The sequence below is a fragment of the Varanus komodoensis genome, unplaced genomic scaffold (assembly GCF_004798865.1).
Source record: "Varanus komodoensis strain SLA01 unplaced genomic scaffold, ASM479886v1 scaffold27, whole genome shotgun sequence".
NCBI lineage: Eukaryota > Metazoa > Chordata > Lepidosauria > Squamata > Varanidae > Varanus > Varanus komodoensis.
The window spans coordinates 7,362,079-7,388,607 of record NW_025335701.1 but is presented as its reverse complement, the minus strand read 5'-3'; the positions used below and the strand labels follow the sequence as shown (position 1 = coordinate 7,388,607).

At 50.7% G+C, this 26,529-nt stretch overlaps 1 protein-coding gene across 1 annotated transcript; it reads right to left on the bottom strand.

Moving 5' to 3' along the window:
• Positions 1–1,262: 1,262 nt before the first annotated feature.
• LOC123025318 (galanin receptor type 1-like) lies at positions 1,263–25,701 on the bottom strand. Its single transcript, XM_044433906.1, has 3 exons — positions 25,012–25,701; positions 15,438–15,503; positions 1,263–1,580 (listed from the first exon to the last, which is right to left on the bottom strand). The coding sequence occupies exons 1-3, from the start codon at positions 25,699–25,701 to the stop codon at positions 1,263–1,265; spliced, it is 1,074 nt and encodes a 357-aa protein (XP_044289841.1).
• Between the last annotated feature and the right edge of the window lie 828 nt (positions 25,702–26,529).

Here is a 26,529-nt window from a genome sequence, read left to right as displayed (position 1 = left end):
CCCACGCAGTAGCAGTCACCATTCTATTCTATGGGCATTGAATATACTTCGGTGCTCACGGGCTACCTGAGGGCAAGGATTCCCCCTTTTTTGTTGGCTCTGAGCACCTTGGGTCTTCCCTGAGCCTGCTGGCACTTCCTTCTTGGATGTGGATGGTGCTGTAAAGCATTTTTAGTCAGAATATCAAAAATATTCTTCCTTCTCTCTGCCTTTCCATTATCACAAAAAAACACCCCAGTGCCTTACTTACTGCCTGCTGGTCAGACTTGTTACCTTTTGGCCACACAATCACAGAACAAGCAGAATGGATTAAAGCAGTAGCAGAATTCTGCTTCCCGCAAATCAAATTTCATTATTAAAAAAAAAAAAGAAGTTTATGTTTCCAGCAGGAGAGCTGCTGCTGAAACACCGAAAGTTAGAGGGATGACATAGCCTTCCAGTGGGTGAGAATAAGGCTTTGTTGCTCTGCACAGCTCCTTCCCATGATTGAGTAAGCCAGGATAAAGTAATAAAATTTGCAGAATAAATCATACCAGACACAGGTTGCAGAATCCAGTTTATCTTGATGCAGCAATTTAAGAATTATTAGCACAAGTGACTCACAGCCCCAGCCACCTTGCACAATCAAGAGCACCTTTTGCAAGCAAATTTTCATGAATTTGCAGTGATGGTAGTGTGCTTTCCTGTTTTAACGCCTTAGGAGCAATTTCAAAAGACATCCTTGCACTGTTGGGTCCTCCTTCATCACCACCACTTGCCTTTATTCTGTGCCTCTGCATGATAGATCCATTTTATGCACAGACGTACCTTTCCATGAGTCATTAACCTTCATGCTTAGCAAGAAACGACAATGATAACTCAGTGTGCTGCAGCTAAGCTCAGATCCCCTTTGCGCAATGTCAGAAGCCTCTGAGAACACCATCCCTTGGAAGATGCAGCTGGACCAGACAGGCAAGATGGACCAAGTGAGGCTCATGTAACGGCCATTAACACAAGCAATCAGATAATCCAGATTAAGTCTGCTTCTCCTAGTTGCATCTGTTTCTGCACTGGATGTTAATCTACACGTTTGCATGCTCTTCTCTCTGTACCTTTCTCTAACTGTGCGGCCTAACCTGACATAGCTGGCTTCCAGATATGTTGGACCACAAGCTCCAGCATTTTTCACCACTGGCCAAGCTGGCTGGGGCAGATGGGAAATGAATTGCAAAACATCTAGAGGGCACCCAGGTTATAGAAGGCTTTGATTCGCACCTCCTAATTCACACCTTGGTGGTTGTGTGAGTAGTGGAAAAGTTCTCCATGCGGATCCTCGCCAGCTTCTCCACAGGGTCCTTCTGGAGGAGAAACTTGTATGTGAAGACTTGCCGACAGGCTTTGCGGAAATTCTCCGACAGAAAAGCGTAGATGATGGGGTTGATGCAAGAGTTCCCGTAGGCCAAGCAGTGGGAGATGATGCGGAAGGTGAAGGACGCGTTGTTCAGGGGGAACTGCCCGAACTCGACCCACATGACGATGATGTGGTGCGGTAGCCAGGAGATCAGGAACACGGCCACCACGAGCAACACGGTCTGTGCGGTCTGGGGCGTGGGGGTAGGAAAAGCAGACAGTAAAGACTATGCAAAATATGGCCTTGGTGTTATATGGGATTGCTGGCAAATTTCAACTAAAATAGAGACAGCCTCGTTTGATGCTCTGCGATGGCGGAATACTGTCCTGGAACTGTGGGCAAACAAGCAGAATCTACGCGGCTTCCGTTGCAGTCAGTGTAAATTGCTAACATTGTTACTTGTACTTAATGTGCTCGCAACACACAGTGGTACCTTGGCTCACGAACTTAATCCATTCCAGGACTCTGGTCGGGACCCAAATTGGTCATGAGCCAAGTTAAATTTCCCCATAAGGTTCAGTGTAAACAAGGTTAATCCGTTCTGTAACTATTTTTTTAATCAGAAAAATGTGAAGCAAAGTGACAAAGAACAATAAAGATCGCGGCCATCTCCCCCTCCCCACCCCGAGCACGGCCATCTCCTCGCCCCCCCAGCATGACCGTGATCAGGCCCCTCATCCCTACATGCACCTGTCATCTCACCCTGGGGCACTTGGGGGGGAGAGATGGGTGCAAACGCGGGCACACTGGTGGGGGGAGACGGGCGCGATCGTGCTGGGGGCAGAGATGGCTGAGATCACGGTTGCGCTCCTTCAGGAAAGACGAGTGCGATCTCTGCCATCTCCCCCCCGCCCCCAGCACAATTGCGGCCATCCCTCCACGCGGGGCGGGGGGGAGATGGCCACGATCGCGGTCGCCTCCCAATGCGGAGTTCGCGACCTGAGTGAAAATTTTTATGAAATTTTTGTTCGCAACCCAGTTTGGTCATGAACTGAGGCATCGTGAGCCGAGGGACCTCTGTACATCGTATAGCCTTTTCTACTATTTCTGCCCTCCCCATCCTGAGCTCATTCTGCAATATTTATATTGCAATAGCCATTTTTGTTCAAAAACAGTTGCCATTGTGATGTATATAATGGCTGATATAAATGTGATCCTGGTGAATCTATGAAGCAGGCTTCCCCAGCGACTGGCCTCTGGCTCCACAGCTCCCATGATCCCCAGCCAGGATGGCCAGGCCAGGAGTGCATGATAGAGACTCTAGTCCAACACATCTGAGGGGCTCTTGGGTGGGCAGCCTGGGCAAAGTTGCTCCTTCCAAGCAACACCCATTCAACCCTCTTTAAGTGAATTGACCACTCTGGGAACTAAACATTAAACATTAGGCATCGAGAAGGTTCTTTTATGGGTCACCTACCAGCCATTGGTAGTGGCCAAGTCTGCAACATTGTGCGTATGTATTTGTCATCCCTGGTGAAGACGTGTGCAGAGGATTTCGAAGTGTCACCCCGGCTTCTGGAATTCCTCAAGCAGTTGTTGAGATCACGATGCCCTGCTGAGGCCCCCTGCCACCAAGACGCCCCAGGGATGGGCGACAACCATCATATTCTCATAAAGCGCTCCAGAGCACTGGATATTGTGCCACTCTGGGGAACTGTGGGAATTTAAATGGTGGCATCTGACAGGGAACTGCCATGTTAAATCTCCAAATGACTCTGGAGCTGGGAGACACATGACCACCGGGAAATTAAAAACTGTGCTTCACAGCAGGGTCCATTCAAGCAGAATGGAGCTCATGGAAGGCACAGAGCTGGGAGCCGCCCTATAGCTAACCTTGGCAAAACTGTAGGGGAGGGAATGGGGCGGAGGGAGAAGGGGGTGCCAAACCAGTCTTCCTTTTCACCTGTCTTCAAGTCCTAACTGGCCGTCTCCCATTTTAAATTAGAGGAAACGTAAAGTCACAAACCCAGAAATGCGGAGGGCAAGAATAATATTCACATAGTAATAAATATGCAAAAAAGTATTTAACAGGAACTTTGTGTATAATAGATGCAGATCTGTGTTGGATAACTAATTCCAGCCTGGAGCACTATAAAGAAGCAATGGTGAAATATCAAAAACCGTCAGAACATGCTCACTAACCTTATCTGTGAACTTTTCATCACTTGAGCAACAGCTGGATCGGGAGCATGCAGAGTGCATGAAAATGCTTCGATTTACTGAAGTATTTTATGGAGGCCGTTTCTGTCTTATAAACCACTCTGGATATGCATGACTAGCACCCCACTAATTAGTGTCATTGTCAGGCAGAGAATGTCTGTTTTCTTGGTACATGCCAATAGTACGGAAATAAATTGCCTCGCATTCTCCCCTTTTGCTATGTTTCTGGAAACAACAACAGCTAATGTTCAGTAAGCATGTCTCTTGTCACTCCCCTGCCCTTTCTGAGAGAAAAGGGAGAGAGAAAGCCTTGCAGAAGTTGTCTCCCTTCTTTGACTTTTCCACATTTTGTTGTGTTATGACCTGGAATTTGAATGGATTTAATTGGCATTGTTACTACTTGATGTACACAACAGTGCAAAGGTACACAATATTTTTATTGTGGTACAACAGCTCAGTAAACAGATATGGGGAAGGCAAAGTCATGGGGGAAATGGATTGCTCTCAAAGCACTGTGTGCATTCACAAGGCTCCCAGTCATTAATTCTGCCTGCCTGCCTGCCTGCCTGCCTGCCCCTGTCCATCTACCTGGCAGGCTGGTATGCCATCCCACACCGTCATTGTTTGGGTTCAAAAGAGCACTTTTGCATTTTGGGACGAGGTTGTGGAGGTTCTCACGAGATGTCTGCCTTGGATGCGCCCAGTCATCAAATGACACAAAATTGGCTGATATGGCCCATCTCAAAGCATTCTGGTTTCCCCAGAAGGCAAGGGGGCATGACTTGTGGGGACGTCGCTTGCCTAAGAGCCTCAGTTCGAGGCAGGCACTGCGCTCCAAAGCACGACCCCGCTCTGCTGAGCCCAGATAAAAACGGTGCTTGAAGAAGCGCTTTGCTCTGCGGCAGGCCAGCTTCACAGGTGGTTTTTGAAAGAAATCAAATCTGCATCAGGAGGGTACGCAGCCTGGTAAATGCCCGCAGGCACCGTGATGGAGACCTCAGCTGAACCAAATGCAGGACACAAATATTAAAGAGGATAAAGGAAGACATGGGATTAGTCCTAAGTTCAGCATTTGGCCTCCTTGGGAAGCTGCTAGACTTCTGCTAATGCCTGTGACAAAGCACCTGTGCTCAAGAGCTACCTTGTTTCATTCCCACAATGCCCATGGCCGTTCAAAATGGCCGTTCCTGGCCTCGGTGGCCTGGTGCTGCCTGCTGGTGGGTCGCTTCCCAGCACTGCCCACCGGCCGAGAAGGGGCTCATGGGAGAGGGCACTTTGCCAATGTCCTCCTCCATGCTTGGAGCCAGCCTGTGTGTGGCCCAGGGAACCGGACGCAGCGCACCAGCCCGCCCCCGGCAGGTCACCGAGCCTCCGGCTCAGCTCCTGGTTGCTTTGGCGCTCGCCTGGTCCTCATGCAAGTCATGCGGCCTGGGCTGAGTAGCACAGTCTATAGCAGGGGTGCAAGACCACAGAATCACGGGGCTGGACGGGGCCATTTGGGTCATCATGCCTTACTCAGTGCAGGAATCCAGGTGGCTTCCAGTCTTTGCTCGCACAACGGCCTGCTAGGCATTCGGTTCCATTGTCTGACTTCTCCAGCAGGTGGAACATTCCTCCTGATGCCGAGCTAAAATCTGCCTCCTTGTCACTTGAGCCTGTTACTTCATGACCTGTAGTCTCAGATTACAGAGAACGGCCTGGGGCCTTACTCTGAGCAACACAGCAGGCCAGAAAAGGTAGAAAACTACCCTTGCGTGTCATGTCGTGTGAACCCACCCAGACTCTCATGTCGCCCCTCCATCTTCTCTTGGCAAAAGCGAACTTGCCCAGTCCTGCATTTCCTGATTATCTCTGTTGCCCGCACTGAACTCCTTTCATTCATCCGCAAGACCAGGGGCCAGTTGCACCCCTCTTGCCTCCCTTCTTACCCATCTCCACCCCCCAACTTGCTTCTTTTTACCCGAAGAAGAGTTGTGCAGGTCTTTTGAAAGCTCTAATAAAAGTGTTTCGTCCCAAGCAAGTAGCACGGCCGCTCACATTCTCTGGGTTCTAACTCTCTCCTCCCTGCCTTTTTTACCAGCACATTTTCTTACTAGCAGCTGGAACTGCAGTAGAATAGCCTTTTATTGGTACAGAAAACTGTGCGTTCAAAAGTATTGCTTCAGGCGTGGGGACCCTGCCTCATAACACGGTCCTTCGTCCACTGCCGTAGCTCCCGCAACAGCCATTTTGTGCTAGTGCTCATCACAGTGTCTCAGATTGCCCGATGTCCTCGCAGCTCCAAAAGCTTACCTCCCCACTGAATTACACTAATAGGGAATCAACATTGTTTTCTCTTTGCAGCTCACAATTACTGTCCCAGGTCTCAGTCTGAATTATCATCCAAACATCACAACTCTCCCATTGGTACTTCCAGTGCTAAAGTAGTGTTGGAAATAGATCCTCATTATGTTGCTCTTGGTTACCTCAGTGAAGCTGAGTGTCTTATCTCAGAGGCACTAACAATCTGGTGCAAAAAACATTGAGTCATTTCAGGCTGAATAGACACTCCGCGGTGCAGCACTGAGATTGGTTTCAGTCATGCTGGAGACTAATTGCGGAACTGCACACGGAGAAGAAAAAACGTGGGAGGGGGATGTTTGCCTGAAGAAACGGCATCTGCTGCCGAGGACCCATCAGGAGCTGCCAGCATCTGGAAGGTCAACAGTCTCGGGATGAAATTACATGCCGCAGTAGGCAAATACCGGACTCGGGTTTGCAGAAGTAAAGTGAATTTGGAGGCAGGTGGGGAATGGGCAGGGAAATGCTGGCTGATTCTCCAAATGACCTCCTTTCTCAGCCACCTATAAGATCATAATGTTGGTATTTTGGAGGTCCCCTACTCCAAACCCCTCCTCAGTGTGCGACCAACAATGCAGGATGCAACTCCAACATCCCTGCCAGGTGGCCACCTTGCCTTTGCTTGGCTAACTCTAGTGATGGAGAGCCTGCCATCTCCCAAAGCACAGGACGGGAGAAGCAGCAATTTCCGAGTTTGCCTAAACATCACTTTAAAGCTTGGGTTGGCCTATCCCATTTCATTTCACTTTTTTCTGTTCAAACCAGAACACTTTTACCATTCAGCATGTGAATTTTCTCCACCATTGACTGAAACGTGAAAGTGTTTTTATTTTGTTTCCAAATGTGGCCACAAGTTCAGGAATGTGCAGATGTGTTTGTTTTAAAGAATGTGCATCTGTACATGTTCAGGGACAGGTCTGGATGCTTGAAACAAAATTCTCAGACATCCCTACCTGAGAAATTCACAATCTAACCGCAAATCCTGGGTTTGCTTCATGGGTTGTTTGAGGCTAACAGATCGAGGTTCAGTAGTGTGCCTGGGTTCAGACAGCATGATAACCCATGCTTCAGCAACAACCCACAATTAACCCTGCGGATGATTCTGCTGTCTGAGTGCAGTCACTGGCTGTGGCACCTTCCCTCCAGGCCTCAGATTCAGACCTGACTCAGGCCTGAATCTGTATTTTCTATTTGTTTTTACTGGGGGTTTATTATATATGCTGTCCAGAGATTTTCAATTATCCAACCCATATATACCTTTTGTAAGACATGCCCGGCTGGCTGACATTAAGCAGGAGCAGGCTGGTCATGTCCCAGGCATCCTCAGTGTCAATGGCCAGAGGCTGAGTGATCTTCCACCAAAGCCCTTAGCCCAGCCGCCAGGTATGTGCAGAGACCGCCTGAATTCAAATGCACCAGTCTTTGCTCGTGACAGGAATTTCAACCCGGAAGTAGCTGTCATTGCTACCTGCTCAGCCAGGATATAAACAGGGACTGCCACCTGGGTCAGTTAGTTGCCATTTTGCTTGTAATCAAACTCATTCTCAAAAAGAAAAATGCAGATTTCCCCCTCTCACTCCTGTTGTGTTTAATTGGGTGACGGCCACCAGGGCCTGATCCACTTTGTCCTTTGATTAGAATCAATGCATTGAATCAATGTTATTAATTGAATTCATTTCTTTGTGCCTATTGCCGGGACAAAACGAGCGAAAGCGCTGCCATCATATGGCGGCTAAAAGCCCGGCACTGTAAGAGCGAGCAGCTTTGGACTGAAGGTGGGATTCCTGCCCCAGTCTCCCTTCAGAGGCACACCTTGGACACATTCACTGTTTGCCTCTCCTGACAGTTCTTCTCTTTTCTGGGGAGCGGTGCCTTAATTCGTTCAAGCCTTTTGTTTTATTCTCATGTGTGTCGGTGATCCCCCATCCCTGCTGCATGCAGCTGCGTGTGTATAACCTCCTGAGAGGTAATAAAAGCATCTTGTACAGACTCCATCTTGGGAGTCCCCTTGGGGGCTGCCTGCATCTCGCAGGCATTCCCCCTTCATCGGAATGAACTGTAAATGTCCTTTTAGTTGTACACTCTCAGCAGAGGCTCCCTGGCCTTTCTTGTCACTGTTACCTGATTATTTAAGTGTAAGAGCAATTCACCATCATGTTGCTAGTGGCAGAGAAGGCAGCTGTTCTCCGGGTAGAGCATTTGCCTAGCTAGCCCAGTGCTGGCTGGCTGGCAAGGGCTCTCCCTCGTCTCAGGAAAGAAGGGCTCCCCATCGCCTGCTCCCTGCCCCTTTCAAGCGAGAGATGCCTGGGATGAAGCACGCACGCGGAGAAGATGGACCTCTGCTAGGCTCATCCTCCTTAGCAACTAGGGATGGCTTGGCCATGCCTTCCCCAACCTGGCACTCTCCAGACTCTTGGACTGCAGCAGTGTTGTCCTCAGCCTGGACCGTCCCTGCTACAGGGGGACGATGGTTATTGTAGTCCAGCCTGTTTGGAGAGAACCACATTGGGGGAAGTTGGCTCGCACAACACAGTGGGGAAAGGGGGCTGCTGCCTTTCCTTCCGTGTTTTCATCGGCAATCCTGCCATTTTCAAAGAGAGAAAGGGATGCGCTAGGGAGTGGTCTCCTCACCAAAGTCCACTTGCTACAACCTTGGGAAGGTGCTACAGCCAGTTTGTTTGTTTTTAACTCTCACTGGCTTCCTAACAGTCCTCTGTTTTTTTCTGGCTTCTGTTTTCATTTTTTTCTTTCCCTTTGTGCAATTCATATCTTGTTTGGATCGAGAAGCAGGCAGTAAATGGTAAAAGCATCTGCAATTGCCTGCCACAAGACTTGATCCATACCGTTTGTTTGTTTGTTTCCCCAGTGCCTTTTTGGGTGGTTGTTTAAAATGTGACTGTGGGACTGTTTGTGCAGATTGGGTGAGTTCTCAGCAGGTGAGGTGAAGCAAAATGAATGCAGCGCTTTGGCCCAAGTAATGGTTTATTAACTGATACTTGGGCTGTATAGAGATTTTGTGTTTTCATGTAATGGCAAAAATCTCTCAGCATGCTTTCCTCCGGTGAAGAGAGGCGTGTTTACACCCAGCATGGGCAGCCTTCGTGCCCTTCAGTTGCTTTGGCCAACAGTTCCCATCCACCTCTGGCTAGCATGGCCAATGGTCAGGGCAATGGGGGGGGGGGTCCAAAACATCTGGAAGGCACTGGCTTGGCCTCCTCCTGCTTCATGTTTGCTGAGGTATTTATTTTATTTATTTATTTAGACAGCTTATATACTGGCCCCATCGCATAAGCCTCGGCAAAGGTACCGAGCATAATGGAAGGTTCTGTCCACAGAGGGGCAAAAGAGCAAGCACATCAACGACTGTTGAAGCTTTTACAAAGGATAAATGTGACAAGAATCTTGCGAAGATAAAGCCCTTGAGCTCAGGCTGCCTTCCCCAACCTGGTGCCCTCCAGGTGTGTTGGCCTACGGTTTCCATCACCCCCACACGGGCTGGGGATTGGGGTCTGAGCTCTGAATCTCTCTTCCACAGCCTCAGATCTATTCCCAAGAGACCTAAGAGGTCATTAGCATGAATGGAAGGTTTTGTAATCATACAGGAAGACTTTTTCTCTGAGTCTGTTGGATACCACAACGTCTCTTTCATAAGCGATCATTTAAATATCGAACAATTGTAATATCTGTGAATAGACACCACCTTTTTTTTCCTCTTGTGAGGAATCCAAGGTAGCTTATGTCAGTCCATTTTCTCCCCAGAACAACAACCCTATGAGGTAGGCTGGGCTTTGGGTCTGCGACTGGCCCAAAGTCACTCGGGGAGTTTCATTGCCAGGTGTGGACGAGAGTGTACCGCCAGTACAACATTTCCACCACGTCCCCACACTGGCCCTCTGTTCTTGTGGATATATGCAAATTCAAGTGCATCTCTAAAAGAAATGCACCCCCTCAAAGAACAAACTGCAAGGGGTGCAGCTGCGGACAAAGATTGCGCGTGCATGCACGCACCCTCCCCTCAGGGCAGTCGAGCTCAAAAAACCTCAATGGGTGCCAATGAGACCTTTTTCCGAGGCTCCCCTGCTGGGTAAGGCGGGTTTCCAGGCAGGATCACAGCTGGAGTGGGAAGGGTTAACCCCACGCTCCCTCTGCCCTGCATGTCCCCTAAATCCCCCCTCCCCCGCCCCAGCCATTCCTCTTTTTTATTTTTTTACAACTAAGAAAGCAATGCAATTAACACAATAACAACAGTTGTGACTAAACATCACTGATGAAACAGCACATCAACATCAGTGGTACCTCCAACAGCTCTAATTCCTTGATGTAAGGTCATTTATTCATTCCGGTGGCCCCACTGCCTTTCCAGAACTGCACTGACTCTTGGGGTGGTGCACACCCCTTTCCTTTTATTAAATTGTACTCAGTAAAAGGTCTCCAAATATTGCTAAATTTATTTTCAGCTTGTCACAGAGAAATGATGCGGATGAAGTTTTTATCCTCACTGCTACGACAAGAATCGTTTGCAAGCCGCGGCCCCTCAGCCGTCTCACACTCCTTTGCTGACTCCTTGAACCTTGCAAGCATCTCCTCTGCCTGGATCTGGAGCAGGACACGGCGCTCTTTTGGCTCAAGGACCACATTCCCTCTTGGAGAAGATTTCGGGGTGGGGGGAGCAAGATGACCCCAAATGCCCCTTTTTGTAGCACAGGGTGCAGTCCCGTGGGTCACACCCTTGATAACTGCCAAGCCCCCGGACGTGGAAGCTTCTGATCACCCAGTGCAGGGCAGGAGAAGGGCAGAACTGAATTTTGCGTTCCTAGCTGCCCTGACGGGCAATGCTAAGTGCTGGAAAGATCTGTGGCTCAGGCTCCCCAGATGAAAAACGCACACTTGCATGTGGGTCTCCCCCGAGGCTGGCTGGCACGGGTCTTTCCACCTCTGCACCAAGGAGGTGCCAAACGCCCCCCCCCCCCCCGGAGGTCAACGGGCCATGGCTGCTTGGAAGATGTTCGGGTCATCGGATTGCTCCTACTTACTGCCAGGAACTAAGGCTCCAGAGAGGCGTTTCGACCGTGGAGAAAACTGCTCCCAATCCAGGAGAGCACTGGGCCTCCCCGGCTCCTCCAGCTTCCAAGCTCCCCACTGCTGTCTCCCACCTCTAGACCAGCCAAGCCCTCACGAGCAACACAAGGGCTCCTTCCTGGCAGCCATTTTGTGGCGGCACCCACAGCAGTTTCTCAATCCCAAATGTGCCCACAGGTCCAAAAATGTTGGATGACTGGAGGAAATGGGGCAGGCAGTGGGTTATGCTGGAGTTGCTTTAGGCAGGCCACAGCAAAGGGGGTGGATACTCATACAACCAACAAACTCCAGTTGGTGTTAGTTTACGTCACATTGGTACCACAGTAAATTATTTTGCATCTTCGCAGTGTATATCACATACTAATAATGCCAATAAAATTCTTTTCAGTTTTGGGTCCTATCACAATAAAATGTGAAAAAACTCAAAGCAGCCAGGGGAATACTTCTGTAAGATGCTGTATATCTGCAAAGTGACGCTGGAAAGAGCAGCACAAGCAATAAGGCTCACTTCCAGCTTCTCCAGCCTCACCCACAATTCTTTCTAAGACAGTTAATCCCCTCGTTTTTTTCTCCTTGAAAGCTGTTTAAATGTTTGAAGGCGCAGCTGAAAGAGCTCGGTGTCTGTGATGAATGGAGGACCCTGAGCTGGGTTGGTGCATGAATGAAAAACAAGTTGTGTGTATGAGGGAAAGGATTAGGATTCCGGGACTGGCCAACACATTTCCCTCGCTAAAGCAGAAGACAAGATGGTGGTCCCTCTCGACCCATACTTGGAAACCCCCTGCACTAGCAGAAGAATCTGGGTTCAGTGTGGAAGATTGCAGGACATCTTCCACTGACAGACAGGAAATTTGCAGGTGTTTGTGTCTGTGAATGAAATACTAGTAGAGCAGAAACAGTTGCACTGAAATAGCATATTTGTAATTTTGTTCCGCTAGTGAGAGAATTACAGGGCATATGCAGGGAAGAAAGTGCCTCGCATCTGTCTTCTCTGTTCACTGTTCAGATAAATGTGGGATGCAGTAAAAACAGCCTTCAAACGCTAACAGCAGACAGAGAGGAAAGATCAAAGGTAGATGGAGAGAGATGGACATGACCCAGGATTGCTGAGATGGCTCTTAAGGTATAAAAGCATTTGGCCTGTTCACTGGGGTCGCTGGTCTCTCCAGGAGCAAGATGCTCTCTGTTGTTTGCATGCACTCTTTGGTAAGGAGCGTCCCTGTTCGCCCTTGCTGGGGGCTGCCTCTGTTTTGCAGTCAGCCAAAGCACTGGGCCAGTCACACTATGGAAGTGTTCCCCTCACTCTCCTGCAAATAGAGTCTTGGGCCCTTCTTGACTGGGGCATCTGGATGCGTATGAGGGGGAAGCCCCCCACCTCCTGCTGCCTTCTAAGATTCCACTCATGCAGTTGTGTGAAGGGCACTTGTGCTGTTTGGACGCAGTGCCAACTTCCCCATGTCTCGTTGGTTGTTCAGAGTGTGCAAATTTGCCCCGGTAGAAAAAATCAAGCTGGTTTTAAGGCCCTCTCTGCACCCTTGGGGCTACCTATTTTGCCCGTTTCTCTCAGCAGAGGGGCTCATCTCAGACCTGTGCGTGGTGGGCCCGCAGGGGAATCAGCTGTGCGGTGCCATTCCTTTCCAATTGCCTGCTCCTGTCTCAAAGAAGACTTTCAGGACGGGAGGCAGGCGGATTGGAGACACCTTTGCCAGCCGCACAAAGAGCGGTTAGTGGTTCTCTCAGGCTGGGCCGTGGCGAGAGCAGTAACCGCCTTCTTGCCAAGCCAGTTCCCTCATTCTGAAAATTATGTTTTCTGCATCTGGAAAATAAGCCATCATGGTATGCAGCAGCCTGCTGTTTCTGTTTGCCGCTCCTAAAACATAACCATGTTGCAACCCCACCACGAGTTTTGAATGACAGACCAACAAACCACCATGGCTTGTTGTGTCATGTGAACCCACCCACGAGTGCCACCTAGCGACCGGATGGTAAAATGATGCTATCCACAGAGCAGAGCCTCTACATTTGCAGGGGGGACTTCAGAAAAACGAATGGAAATTGTTTCTTTGCAATAAGGGGAGACGTCTTGAATGTTTGTAGAGCTCAGGTACCTACACAGCAACCTGTGGCCCCCAGACAGTGTCCAGAGGGCCATAGAACATTTCAGACTCCCAACTCCAAGAGCTGAAGAGGGGCCTCTGTTCAAATCTACCTCCTCTCTCACAGCTGGTGTGAAGAGGCTGTTCAGGGGGAGCAAAGGAGACTAAGATATGCTGGGGTATGGCCTATCTTTCGTGAGCGTTCCTCTCTCCTTTCCCTGTCCAGCAGGACGAGCTGCAAGGCTTCCGAAGCACAGTCCTTTATTGAGCCAGGCGGCCTTTGCAGTACAGAGTAAGAACGGAATGGCTGACAAGCAGCAGCTATGCAGGCATCGCCGGTGGGTGGGGCTGGCTCGTGCCAGTGCCAGGAGCCCCCTCCTCCCTCTGGGAAGACCAATGGGCTGGCTCTGCCCTGCTGCTCATGGGCCAGAGAGAGGGAATGTTGGGCATGGCTTAATGATGAGCCACTGGGTCGACCGCTCATGGCCTTCCCTCTCTGCCCCCCCCCCCCCCCCGTCTACATGTCTCCCTCCACCAGCAGGCGCTGGTGCTCACCAGCTGCTCGGCCAGCCTTCCTCACTAGCCCTGGCATTTCCCCTCCCCTCCTTCCTCCAGCCCCCATTTCCAGCTTGGGATGTTGCATTTTGAGAGGAGCAGACCAAGCATCGCCAAATCTCCTGGTGGCATCACCACGGAGTTGTGCCTACAGTATCTAAGAACAGTTATTCTCAGGAGCATTTAAGAAAAAGAACACTTTCTTTTAGAGGTGAATTGTTCGTGTGCTACCAAATTTCTTACTAAAGCTGCTGTCATATATCTATTCACATGGGATTAAGCCATACTAACATGGGATGCCATCCCTAAGTAGAAATATATAGGACATTGCTATTCAGCCAGTCCTGGAGATGCTCTGGCTCTCCAAATGTTGCTGGATTCCAACTCCTATAAGCTTTTGCCATCATAACCAACAGCCAGGGATGCTGGGAGCTGTGATTCAGCAACATGCAGGGGTCCATTGGTTCCCCATCCTTAGCTGAGATAGTCTAAGGATGTTTTGCATCACATTCTAATGCGGGTTACATCAGCTGGATTCTGTAAAATGCATAGACTGTAGATATTTAATTTGTACAGTTGTCCTTCTGCTGGCCAACTCCTCTGTTCTTTTTCCCTTCTATGTATGCATCCATGTATCCTCATAGATAGTGACAGATTTTACTTTCCTGGGCTCCAAGATCACCACAGACGGGGACTGCAGCCAAGAAATTCAAAGACATTTGCTCCTGGGGAGGAAAGCTATGGCAAATCTAGGCAGCATAGTAAAAAGCAGAGACATCACCCTGCCAACAAAAGTGTGTATAGTCAAGGCTATGGTTTTCCCGGTTGCAATGTATGACTGTGAAAGCTGGACCATAAGGAAAGCTGAGCGCAGAAGAATTTAGGCCTTTGAATTCTGGTGCTGGAGGAGACTCTGCGAGTCCCTTGGACTGCAAGGCGATCAAACCAGTCAGTCCTAGAGGAGACCAGCCCTGAGTGCTCTTTGGAAGGCCAGATTCTGAGGATGAAACTCAAATACTTTGGCCACCTAATGAGAAGGAAGGACTCCCTGGAGAAGACCCTGATTCTGGGAACAATAGATGGCAAAAGAAGAAGGGGATGGCAGAGGATGAGGTGGCTGGATGGAGTCACTGAAGCAGTTGGCGTGAGCTTGAGCGGACTCTGGGGGATGGTGGGGGACAGGAAGGCCTGGAGGAATGTTGTCCATGGGGTTGCAATGGGTCGGACATGACTTTGCGACTAACAACAACAACAATCCTCATAGATACAGAGGGCTAGAAACATGCATTTTTAAAAAGTAGGAAATTAAAACAAGATAAAGGGAAGATGCCTTTGATGCTGACCTGGTAATAACACAAGCCAGAGTCTTTTTCACGGTTTGTACACAAATGCTCCCTGCGCTGACTGTCCCTTCTTTGAGAGTCACTATTGCAAACAAAAGATGTCGCCCTGCATTGCAATATGGCACAGGAAATTTCGCAAGGGCTTTATATTTGAATGGATGGAAAGACTGAGCTTCACTACACCCACACGAAGAGATAATTGTCAGCGACAATTTGATTATATCACCATTATTTCATACTCTGTCGCAAGGGGAATGGACCGAACCCACAAGCCGTCATTAGACGCTTATAAGATGATTCAGCTGATAGCCCCGCCCAAGTCTAGATTTCCACACGTTTTCAAAGAAACGCAAGTCCAGCATAATAATTTTAGAGTACTCATACTTTAGCTTCGATACAAACCATGCTTGGACAGTTGCTTTGTGAACCACAAAACATCATAGTTTTGACTGGCTCGTCGTGTTTTGAATTTACCTTTCTTTTTGATTGCTCTGATTTCCTGGAAACGTTCTTCACCTTTTTATGAAGATGATACAACACCTGAAAAAAGAAACAGAGAATTTGCCGCTTCATCACACGAAAGGTTACCCACCCTTTCTCTCGCTACATGCAGGATTTCTTGCATGTATTTTGCCTAGCAAGCAAATAGTTGCTCTTGGTCAGAGTCTGTCCTTCCAATGCCTTTGTAGATCTCTTGGCCACTCTATTAATCCCAGGAGCCCGGCCCAACCAGAGCACCTCCTTTCGGGATACTGAGGAAGAAGCAAAACCCTTTGTCTCAGAGACGATATACAGTTTATTGAATGCAATGCTGAAATAGGGAAGCAGGTACAACCAAGTGGAAGTTAACTTACAGCCCCACATCTGTGACCATATTGGTTTCTAAATTGGCCAGGAGATGCTCCGTGGGCCACCAAACCTGCCGGAATGAGCACTGCATGCATTCTTCTCCCCAAGCGGAGAACAAAAGGCAATGGCTCTGGCCTAAATTTCGTGAAGTTCCTCTCTCCCACTGTTCTAGAGGCTCTCAGTTCACAAGGCCCTAACCCCCCTTCTGGAGGAGGGGGCTGGGCAGACAAAGCCTCTTGGGAAAGCAAGCAGGCTTGTTTCTTACAGTCAAAAGCAGCTCATGTCTAAGGCATCTACTCAGGGAAAACAGGCTTTGGCATGTCTTCAAGTAGCCATCTGGCTTTTGGACCCTTCCCTGCCCTCCAACAGCCGGCCAGCCTTCCATGTTCAATCCCGATTGGACAGTTTTGGGGACTTCCCCCTTCTTAAGGTTCCCCCTGCCCCATGAAAGAGTTTTAGATTTCTGTCAGCCTTGGGTTTGCCTTGGGCATAGTGTTGTTTTGGGGACATACGGATCCACTGTCAGAAAATAGGTCCGCTATTAGTAATGTCAGTAAGCCTAATTTGGGCAGGAATGCATTGTTATCATTAAACCATGTAAAATGGAAAACTTCCCGTAAGTCAGCGGACAGCTACCATTCAATCCTGTTCTATCTGCTGCCTTATCTACTGTCGATCTATATGGCACAGAGAATTTCAAAAGAGGATTAGGGATATTCAAAAGAGGCTTCGGCGAATGGGGCGGCATAAAAATGTTTTAATAAATAAATAAATAAATAATATTAATGGGAATAAGGTGATCCACGGCTACTAGCTACAATGGCTACATTTATTGAAATCTTTTTTACCCCTCTCCTCAGACAAAAAGGTTTTCAAAGCAGCACATGATCTATAGGATGCACAATCTAAAAAGACATGGCATGCAAGGAAAAAGGAACGGAAAGGAAAGGAACGGAAAGGGAGAGGAGAGGAGGGGAATAAAAAGTCTCCCAGGAGGGCCGGAAAAATGGGCATTTTCATCTTTCATCTTCCTTAGTACAGTCGGTGCAATTAATTGCTGATAGTGACAGTCAAGGGAAGAAGAGTTGTTGCAGACTAAATGCTACCTTCAGGTTTATTTGTTTTTTTATTTATTTAGGACTTTTTTATACCAACCACTACCAGGTCTTGGGATGGTTTGACAGGTTCAGCAGAACCATAATGCCAGTGGTCCAGCTAGACATGAATTTGATTACAGGCAATGGATCATTTTGTCTGCTGATTTGTTTGTTCGAATCAACTATGCATGTGCTGCTTAGGGGGTTGGACTGGGACCTGAGCGATCGAGGCTCCAGTCCCCATTTGGCCATGGAGCTCACGGGGTGACTTTGGGCCAGTCACTCTGTCTCACTTCCCTCACAGGGTCGTTGCTGTGAGGATAAAATGGAGCTAGGCAAGCCTTGAATTCCTTACAGAAGAGGGAAAAGCAGGTTATAAATGCCGTGTAATGATCATAATAACGACAATAACAATAATAAATGTTTGTTTCAAGGCACCAACAATGCCTGTAACAGCTTTGAAGAGGAGATGCTTCCCCACAACTGCCTGGACCACCAAGGGAAGGGGTCAGGGACTGAGAAAGCCTTGTTTTGCTTCCTAATCCCAGATAAAGCTAAGACTGCCCTGGCTTTTTCCAACCCCTTTTTATTAGCAAAACACCCACGTGTGCAAACTACTTTCAGGCAGTTAACCTCAGGTGCTGCAGAGAAGGTGAAATTACCTCCACTTGGCCACGGTGGGGAAAAAGTCAGTGTCCAAGATGTTCGGACACTATAGGGCTTCCCTTGCGCTCACACGTCTGGCACAGAGGTCTTTTATCACAAAGAACAAACTGGAGAGAGCCCTGTCTTGTAAAGAGAACCTTGCAAAAATGGAAGGCTCTTCATTCTGGGGATGTTCAAAGACTTGCAGACACTCAGACTGTGGATTTGCCTTGGATAGCAGGAGGGTCGGAGCGGAGGAGGTTGCTGGCTTCGCTGCCTCCAGCACTTCAGAACTGCATTTGAGTCTCAGGAGGGAGTCTACGTTAGGGCTTTCCTTGAACTATTTTGGTGTATTTTTGGAACCTCCCCCAAACTCCATAAACACCAGGCAGAAGGCAAGGGGGAGGTCAAAGGCGCTGGGCTGTGTGTGTGCTGTCATGGTGCAGCTGAGAGCCCCAGCTTCCACAGAAGGACTCTACCAGGGGCATTTTTCACTGCCAGTCCTGGTACCTTTGGGTGGGTACTGGCAGGGCTGACATACAGGGGGGCGCGGTTGGGTACCTGCGGGGGCCTGGTGGGACAACCTCTGGACTTGCTCCGCCTTCCCCATTGCCACCTGCCGGTTCACCTGCTTTGTCCACCGGCTCAGAGGATGGTGATGGTGAGGAGGAGGAGCAGGGGCAAGACAAGTCCCTGCAGGCTTGTTTCCAGGCTTCCTGCGGGCCAAGAATGGAAGTGGCACCAGTGAGATGAAAGAAGATATGGGGCAAGAGCAGTGGATGGTGCCAGTGGCGGTGAAATGTAGGCTTGCCCAAGGGAGGAGGCCAGTTGGTCGAACCTTGCCTGAGGGGCCACCAAAACCTGGAAAGCCCAGACTGCCATCTCTTTGGAGTTTTCGGAGCTGGTTTCCAGCCACTTAACCTGCCCTGCAGCACTGCCCCCAGCTAGCCTGGTGCCCCCAGTGCAGTGGAAGATGCTGGCCACTCACCACCGGCAAAGTCAAAATTCGACTGCGCCCCAGTCGGCTTCCGTACAGGGCTGCCATTTTGCCCTAATATCCCCAGGCAGCACAATGCCTTTCTTGTGTACTTTATTTCCAGAAGTTTTAGTATTTCCCATTTGTTCCTTTCTTTCTTTTCCAAAATACAATCCTTTGTAACCTATTTTTTATTTACTGGTGCATTGTTGGTTGATGGCTGATGGGAGGGCATGCCTCTGCTGCCGGGAGCAGCAGGGCCAGGAAGAATCTTGGTGTTCCCTTTCCTTAGGTGGCTCCTGGTACTCAACTGCCTGCTCTTTGCTTTGGGGCAATCACCTCGCTATTAGGTTTTGCTTGTCTGTTTTGTTCTGTTTCAGATTCAGAATCTTGTAGACAAATTCATAGGTGATTTTAAGGAAAAGAAAGAAAGCCATTAAGAGGGGGAAATTTATCCAGCACTCCAACAAAATTTAGATTAACCTTTTGAAAACGCAGTTACAGCACCACCGTAACCAAGCAATGAATGTACTTAACTATTAGAGCTAGGAGACCTAAAGTACTTAAGCCAATTAATTAAAAGAAAATCCATCTATTAAATGCAACATTTATGTGTCTTGCTGGCATGCTCACCCAAAGCAGTGAAGCAGAGAAAGCCAAAGTAATGTCCAGGCTGATCCGCTGTAGAATTATGTGGTTGGAAGAGAACGTGAATTCACTGGACAAAGTTGGCCGCTCCAAAACAGGGCTGGTTCGAGGAGCTCCAGGCAGCAAGAACCGTTCTCCCCACACATCCCCACTTTATCCTCACAGCAACCCTGCCTGGTAGGTTAGCCGGGGTCTGAACCCTGAGTCCAACATGCTGCCATTCCATAGTTGCAGTGGCTCAACGGTGTGGGCAGAAGTGGGATTCCCCCTGCTCCCCACAGCAGCCCCTGCAGGGCCTGAGGACCGGACAGGCAGATGACGGACAAACCTTGCGCAGTGGCAAATCTTGTGGTCCCCTTTGCAGCGCAAGGGCTCATCAGGCCACATTCCCTAAGGAGAACCCAAAATCGGAGGCAACGGTATTGATTCCTATTGGTGAATTGTTTCTGACAGCTTTCAGGAATAGTCCTGCCCATTCAAGGCCAGGGCACCCCAAATGCTTCGCATTACAACGGGGACCTCTTGCAAGAGTACATTTCTGGTGGGCAAAAATCTTTTCTCCTAAGCCTCTACAGGCTGGACATGCGCATGGTGGGCATGTCGTGAATGAATCCGGCTGGAGCCAAGGGTCAGACTGGATGACCCGGGAGGCCCCTTCTGACTCGCTCTGTTTCTGTGTTTGTTTCTGTGTTTCTCTATCTGGATTGCAGCTACATTTAGAGGGAAACCCAAGAGTGTGTCGAATGATGCTCCCTGCTAATCCCGAAGTCCCAGAGCACTGATCCTAAGAGCCGCAGCTCACTACCCCTTTGGCAGTATCTGGGATGGGACATGCTGCAGTTCTGGACAAAAACTTAATAAAGTGAGTTTGGTGGCAAAATTCTGGAGTGAAGGTGTTCATCATGACACTCCTCAAAGCCATTCCTCCAAGGGAGTGTCTTCACATATGAAACAACCCTTGTCTTTTATCTCACTTCAGCAAAGCTTTTGAAAAATACTTCATGATGTCCTGATCAGTAAACTAGTTAAAAGTGAGCTGGATGGAACAACGATCAGATGGATCCACAGCTGGCTACAGAACTGGACTCAGAGAGTGCTCCTCAGCGGCACCTTCTCAGACTGGGGAGAGGTAGCAGGTGGGGTCCCGCAGGGCTCAGTCCTGGGCCCAGGGCTCTTCAACGTTTTTATTAATGATTCGGATGAGGAAGTGCAGGGAGCACCTATCAGAATTGCAGACAGACAGAACTGGGTGGGGTAGCTAACACCCCGGAAGACAGGAAGAAGATTCAAGGTGATCTTGCTAGGTTAGAGTCCTGGGCTGAAAACAACCAAATAAAACTCAATAGGGACCAATGCCAAGTCTGTGCCTAGGAAAAAGAAACCAAGCGCATCACCGTGAGATGGGAAATCCTGCGAGTGAGAAGGATCGCGGAATTACTGTACGCGTGGACCACACGCTGGATGCGAGTTGCACAAGCCGCCCTGAGGCTCATTTTGGGGTCTTTCCTGCCTGCAATGGTTGGTTCTGTCGTCCAAACCCAGCAGAGCGACTACACCGGGTGGCTGTCAGGATGGCCACGATGCGGGTAGAAACCCGGCCCTCACTGTCACAACCTCACCCGTGACTGTCCTGCAGCGGGTCCCCAAATGGACCTTCAGAAGGACTGCTATTTGTGTGCCAGCGTTTTACTTTCCACATTTCTGTGCCTCAAAAGGAAGGGCTCGGGCGGGGGGGGGGGGGGGCCCTCTGGGAACACGCCCTTTTGGCCCGTCCTTCGGGCGCAGGCGTGCACGCGCCCAGGCGCGCCGCTTCCCTTGCCTCTTTCCGCTGTCCGTGGGAGGAGAGCGCAGAAAGCACGGACCGATTTGCACGCAGTTGCCAGGCATCCGGCGCCTACCTGCCCACTTAAAAGCGACAACAGCCTCTCGCGAGTCGCCTCTTGCAGCTCCGGGAGAATGGCTCTAGGGGGCAGCCTGCGGAGGAAGAATCGCAAGGGCAACGGGAGCGAGACGCAGAAGGGCAGCTGCTGAGAAACGAGGCTGGCGGGCAGTGTGGGGCCTCCTTGTTGCCCGGGTGCGTCACACCGCCGCCTGGGCCCACCAGGGGTGCCGTCTCCCTGGAGCTCAGGCTGGAGATGTGGCTGAAGGATGGCCAAGCCCATAAAGCCCACAGACACCTGTCTGCTTCTTCGAATCCACCTGGGAACAAACGATGCCACCAGATGGAGCTGAAAGAAATCACATCAGAGTTGGATGGCTTGGGTAGGAAGTGCGAGAACTTTGGGGCCCAGGGACTTTTCTCATCCGTCCTCCCAGTTCTTGGAAGAGAAATAGAAAGAAAAATACTCCAGGTGAACGACAGGCTAGCAAAAGTACTGCTGACAGGGGAGATTTGGTTCTGGGACCCACTGACGATGAGGCTTGGAGGGTAGACTACGGAATTGCTCCTCACATCCTGTAAAGCACCTGCAAACTGCCAGGAGTGAGATCTCACCCACAGAGTAAATGACTTGTCTAGAAAGCCTCATTATCATTAAACTGGACTTGGACTGGAGGATGCCTTTAAACTGAGGGCTGCCACTTGTCAAGCTGGATCGGGGCCTCCATCCACACCCCGTACTGAGCAGTGGGCTGCATGTACAGGTGCACACTTGCAGGTGAGGGTCAGCTTTAGTCTTACATGGTTCCTTATTTCAGTATGAGACATTCCACATTCTGCTATGTATGCATTTATGGATTATTTAATTTCTGTACCGCCCAGCAGCCGGAGCTCTCCGAGCAGTTTACAAGCTTTTTCTTACATTTCCAAATCAGAGAAGAGTAGAGTTTGAAGGGGCTCTGAAGGCCATTGGCTCTGATGGCTGCCCAGTTTCTTCTTGAATGTCTCCAGTGTGGGAGAGCCCCCCACCTCTCCAGGCAGCTGCCATATTGCTCTGGCAGTGAGGAAGCTTTTCCCGATGTCCAGCCTGAATCTCGGTTCTTGCAGCGTGAGCTGATTCTTGCGTGCCCTGCACGCTGGCACCAGCCAGAAGAGATCTTGGCCTCCCTCTTTGTGGCAGCCTTTGAGGGACTTCTAGAGCAGGGGTCCTCAAACTTTTCCATCGGGGGCCCGTTGAAAGCTGCCGGTGCTGGGCGTGGGCCGGCAAGGCGGTGCCAGCGGTGCGCGCGGGGGTGGTGCATGCAGGCGCGCACGCCGAGGCGGGGCGAGGGGAGGCGGGGGCAGGCATGCACTGCGAGGCGGGCACATGAGGCAGCGGCTTGCTTGCTTGCTTGCTTGCTTGGAGATCGTTTTCTCCGAGCGAGCAAGCCGCTGCCTCCCCGCGCGCGGAGCGAGGTGGGCAGTGGCGGGCACGCACGTGGGCGCGGGCGTGCCCATGGTGGGTCCAAGTGGGCATGGCGGGCCGGATCCGGCCCCCGGGCCATAGTTTGAGGACTCGTGCTCTCGAGGGTTATCATGTTCCCCTCGGTCTTCCCAAATCACGAGAAGGCATGCTCGGTATCACGTAATAATCGAATGCTCAGTCAGTCTTCTCTCACCCAGTGTCCTCTAGCTGTGCTGGACTGCAACTCCCATCATTCATGGCCACTGGCTACCCTGACTGGAATGATGGGAATTGTGGTCCAACAGATCTGGTGGGCGGCGGGTTGGGGAAGGCTGAGTTAAGCCATCCTGAGGATGCAGGCATTCTGAAGAGGCCGAGCAGCTGCCTGTTTTGCTGGACGACGCGTCAAGGGCCAGGGGGTTTGGCATACGTTTCAGGAATTTTAGCAAGCAGCCAGGAAATTGGCTGGGGGAGGCAGTGCGGTGCAGTGGTTTGGAGAGTAGGCCTGGGACTCAGGCGGCCTGGGCTCTAGTCCCCACTCAGCCATGGAGCCACTGGGAGACTTTGGGCCAGTCACAGACTCTCAGCTCAGCCTACCTCACAGGATTGTTGTGGGGATAAGGCTGAGAGGAGGCTGCCCTGAGTTCCCTGGAAAGAAAAAATATAGTAAATAAATAGATCTTTCGCTCGACCCTTGCCTAGAGGAGCTGCAAGGGCAGGTGTAAGGAACATGGGACACATATTGGGCGATGCTGAAAGAAATGTAGAAGAGAAACTGAGACAAGACAGTCTCCCAGAGGAAGGGAGATCAAAGCAGAGGAAGCTCTGAAAGGGGTTGCAAGAAAATGGTGCGCGGGGAAAATCGCTCTTAAAGCAATGAGGAAGCCTGCCCAAGATCAAAGGAGAGAGAACATGTGAAAATGGTGAGGGAAAAAGCACCGGGATGGAGAACCCAGCCCTGCTCCTTATCTGAGTTTCGATGGAGCTGACAAAAAGTCTGGGCACAGGCATTCTCGGGCGGGAGAAGACGTAGTCCCATAAGCTGCCCTGTGGCCTGTATTGCTGAGGAGAGTCCTCTGAAGACAGCATTTATTTGAAGCCCTGTCCAACCCCATCTTGTTTAACTAAAGCAGGAAAGGAAAAGCACATTGTATGCAAATGCATGTCCTCTCTTGTCCCTCTGCTTTTTTGTTTTTTGTTTTGGAAATATGGAAATTGCCACCCTAAATCGCCTTTCATAAATGTCTTCAGTTTATGTTCCAGATACTTTCCTTGACATTAGACAGTTTTCTTTTGTCTGAAGGGGATGGGGAGCAAAACCCTGTTGTCCAGGGAAGAGCACGCCATCCTCAGATCCATCTTTAAATCAACTTTACATCCCTAGAACTGGGATTACAACTGACAAACAAATTGGCATCACCATAAACAGCTCAGCTTTCCACACGTCGTTAAAAATTAATCACAATTAACAAAAATAATTTAAAAATCAGCTAGGGAAGTTGAGCAAAGGGAGGGAGGGAGGGAGAGAGAACTATGTCATGGAAGCATCTGAAAAAGTATTTGCAGTTGGATCAAACCATAATACTTGGTCCCCTCAACACACACGGCAGTGCTGCTTACACATACATCAATCAGAAATCTAATTTTGCGCATGCAGAGGGTCCTGCAATTTCCAGGGTTTCGAGACTGTTCTCATTTTCCCTCAAGGGTTCTAATTGCTCAGCAGTGTGCAGCTGAATTAGCGCATTTGTGGTTTTATACTCCTGAGATGGGTGAACACATGCAAACGGTCTTGCAATGCATTTGTGGGCCGGCAAAGGTTCTCAGAATGTTCCCAGGCACTGGAGCGCCGCTCCATTCGCCCCTCGCCTGCATCTCCCACTCACAGCCCCTGCATTGCAAGGCTTGGCCAGTCACAGATGCTCGAGACAAGAACGAGAACCTGTAAGTTAAGGTCTCAGTCCGGACTCCTGGGATACGGCCAGGAGCCTGTGCAAACCTGGTACAAGCACTCGTGACACGACGAGGGATTTGGAGTTTGTTTCTTAGGCAGGAAGGCTTTTGCCTAACCTAAGCTGGAAAGCCCAAAGCGCTGGAGCCACCCTTCCCAACCCCACCATTCAAGGTACCAATCGGCTGGCATTTGTCCCTTAATGACAAGGGGATGCCTCTCTGTGTATGCTCTGGGGCACTGCCTTCTCTGTGAACCATCTGCCTATTTCAGAGCTGAATCTCGGCAGACAATCAAAAGAAGGTCTTGCTCCTGGCTTAGCCGTGCAGAGCAAACCTGAGCCCCCTCCCCCACCCCACAGCTGAAAGCACGAGCGGTTCCTTAGGGTAAGGTCATCCTCAGGAGGGGACTGGCTTCTCCACGATCTTCTCACATATTCTGGAGCTGACCATTACCTGGGTGCTCCAAGGAGCACCTGACGTCCGGCTGAGACGCACCTGGGAGGTCCACCGGCCACTGCTGCCCCCATCCGCTCCCCCCCGCCCCCATCCGCACCCACCTTGGCATAGCAGCAACTGATGAGCACGAGAGGCAGCAGGTACCCCACCACCAGGATGGCCACCTTGTAGGTCTGCTTGGCGGCGGGGTTGTCGGACCAGAGTTCCCAGCAGAAGGAGCTGTTGGGCGCCTGCTGGTGCCCCCTCACCAGGGCCTGGTGCTGGGCCACTGGGACAGCAATGAGCAGGGACAGCAGCCAGATGGCCCCCACGCCCAGGCAGGCATTGCGCTTGCTGCGGATGCAGAGCGAGCGCTTGGCATGCACCACGGCGATGTACCTGTCCACAGACATGGCCACCAGGGTGAAGATGCTGACCAGCATGGTGGCCGTGGCCAGGTAGTGCACCCACTTGCAGAAGAAGGCTCCGAAGATCCACTCCGGAAGGGAGTAGATGGTGGCCTGGAAGGGGACGCAGAAGAGGAGGAAGGAGAAGTCCGCGATGCTCAGGTTGAGGATGAAGATGTTGGTGGCGCTCCGCGAGGGCCGCCTCCCCGGCCGGAGGCGGCCCAGCACCACCAGCACCAGGCTGTTCCCCACCAGGCCAAGGAAGAAGATCAGTCCAAACAGCACTGGCACGATCACCGTTTCGGGGCCGCCTCCGGACATCTCTGGCCAGCCAGCGGAAGCATTGGCCGGCCCGAGGTCAAAGCTGCTGGGGCAAGGGGTGGCATTGGCCGCATCCTCCTCCATAGAGAAAGGCCACTTCATGGGACACTGCCCCTCGGAGTGGGGAGCCTTGCCTCTCCTGAGCCCCTCCGGGAAAACCCGCCCTTTCGCCTGGGCGCGTCACTTCTCCTCCAGGATGGAGACCTGTTGAATCCTCCCTTCTCCCGTGTCACGGTTGGTCGGTGAAGCCACTCCCTGACCCCGCAGAGCCCCAGCGGCCTCCGGCAGCCCCAGCATCCAGAGGTCAGCCGCAGCAGCGCGGCTAATGCAAGCCAGAGGCTGAAGGAGCCGGTTGCACGAGCCCCCGCGGCAGCCGATGAGGCGTCTGAGCTCTGCCAAGAGCGGCAAGCTGCAAGCTGTGCCGCTCCTCCTCTTGCTCCGCAGCCCAAGGGAGGGGAAGAGGATCTCTGCTGACCAGGCAGGGAAGGGGGCAGTGGGGAGGGGGACTGAACGGGGGGGGGGGTTTCTTCCCCTTTGCCAGATCTGCAGTGCAGACCAAAAAACTCAAACTCAGGTGGTCTGACAATAGCCCTACTTCACTTTCTTTCCAGGCACTCATACAGCGGTTTTTCCTTTTCCTTTTCCCCTTCCCCAGCATGGCAATATCCTGGATCTCAAGGGGCATGCACTGCCCGGAGGAAAAGGAAAAGGAAAGCAAACACGTGTTCAGTAGGTGCCAAAACTGCGTGTGCCGACCTCCAGAGGCTGGGAATTCCACAGACGTGGTGGGGAAGTGACTGGCCAGTCTTCAAGGAGCCACGATTCCTCAGTCTGACCCACTTGCTAGGAATGCTGGGAGGATGAATTGGGATGACCATGTTGCTGTTTCCCCAAATTCCTTGGAAGGCAGTG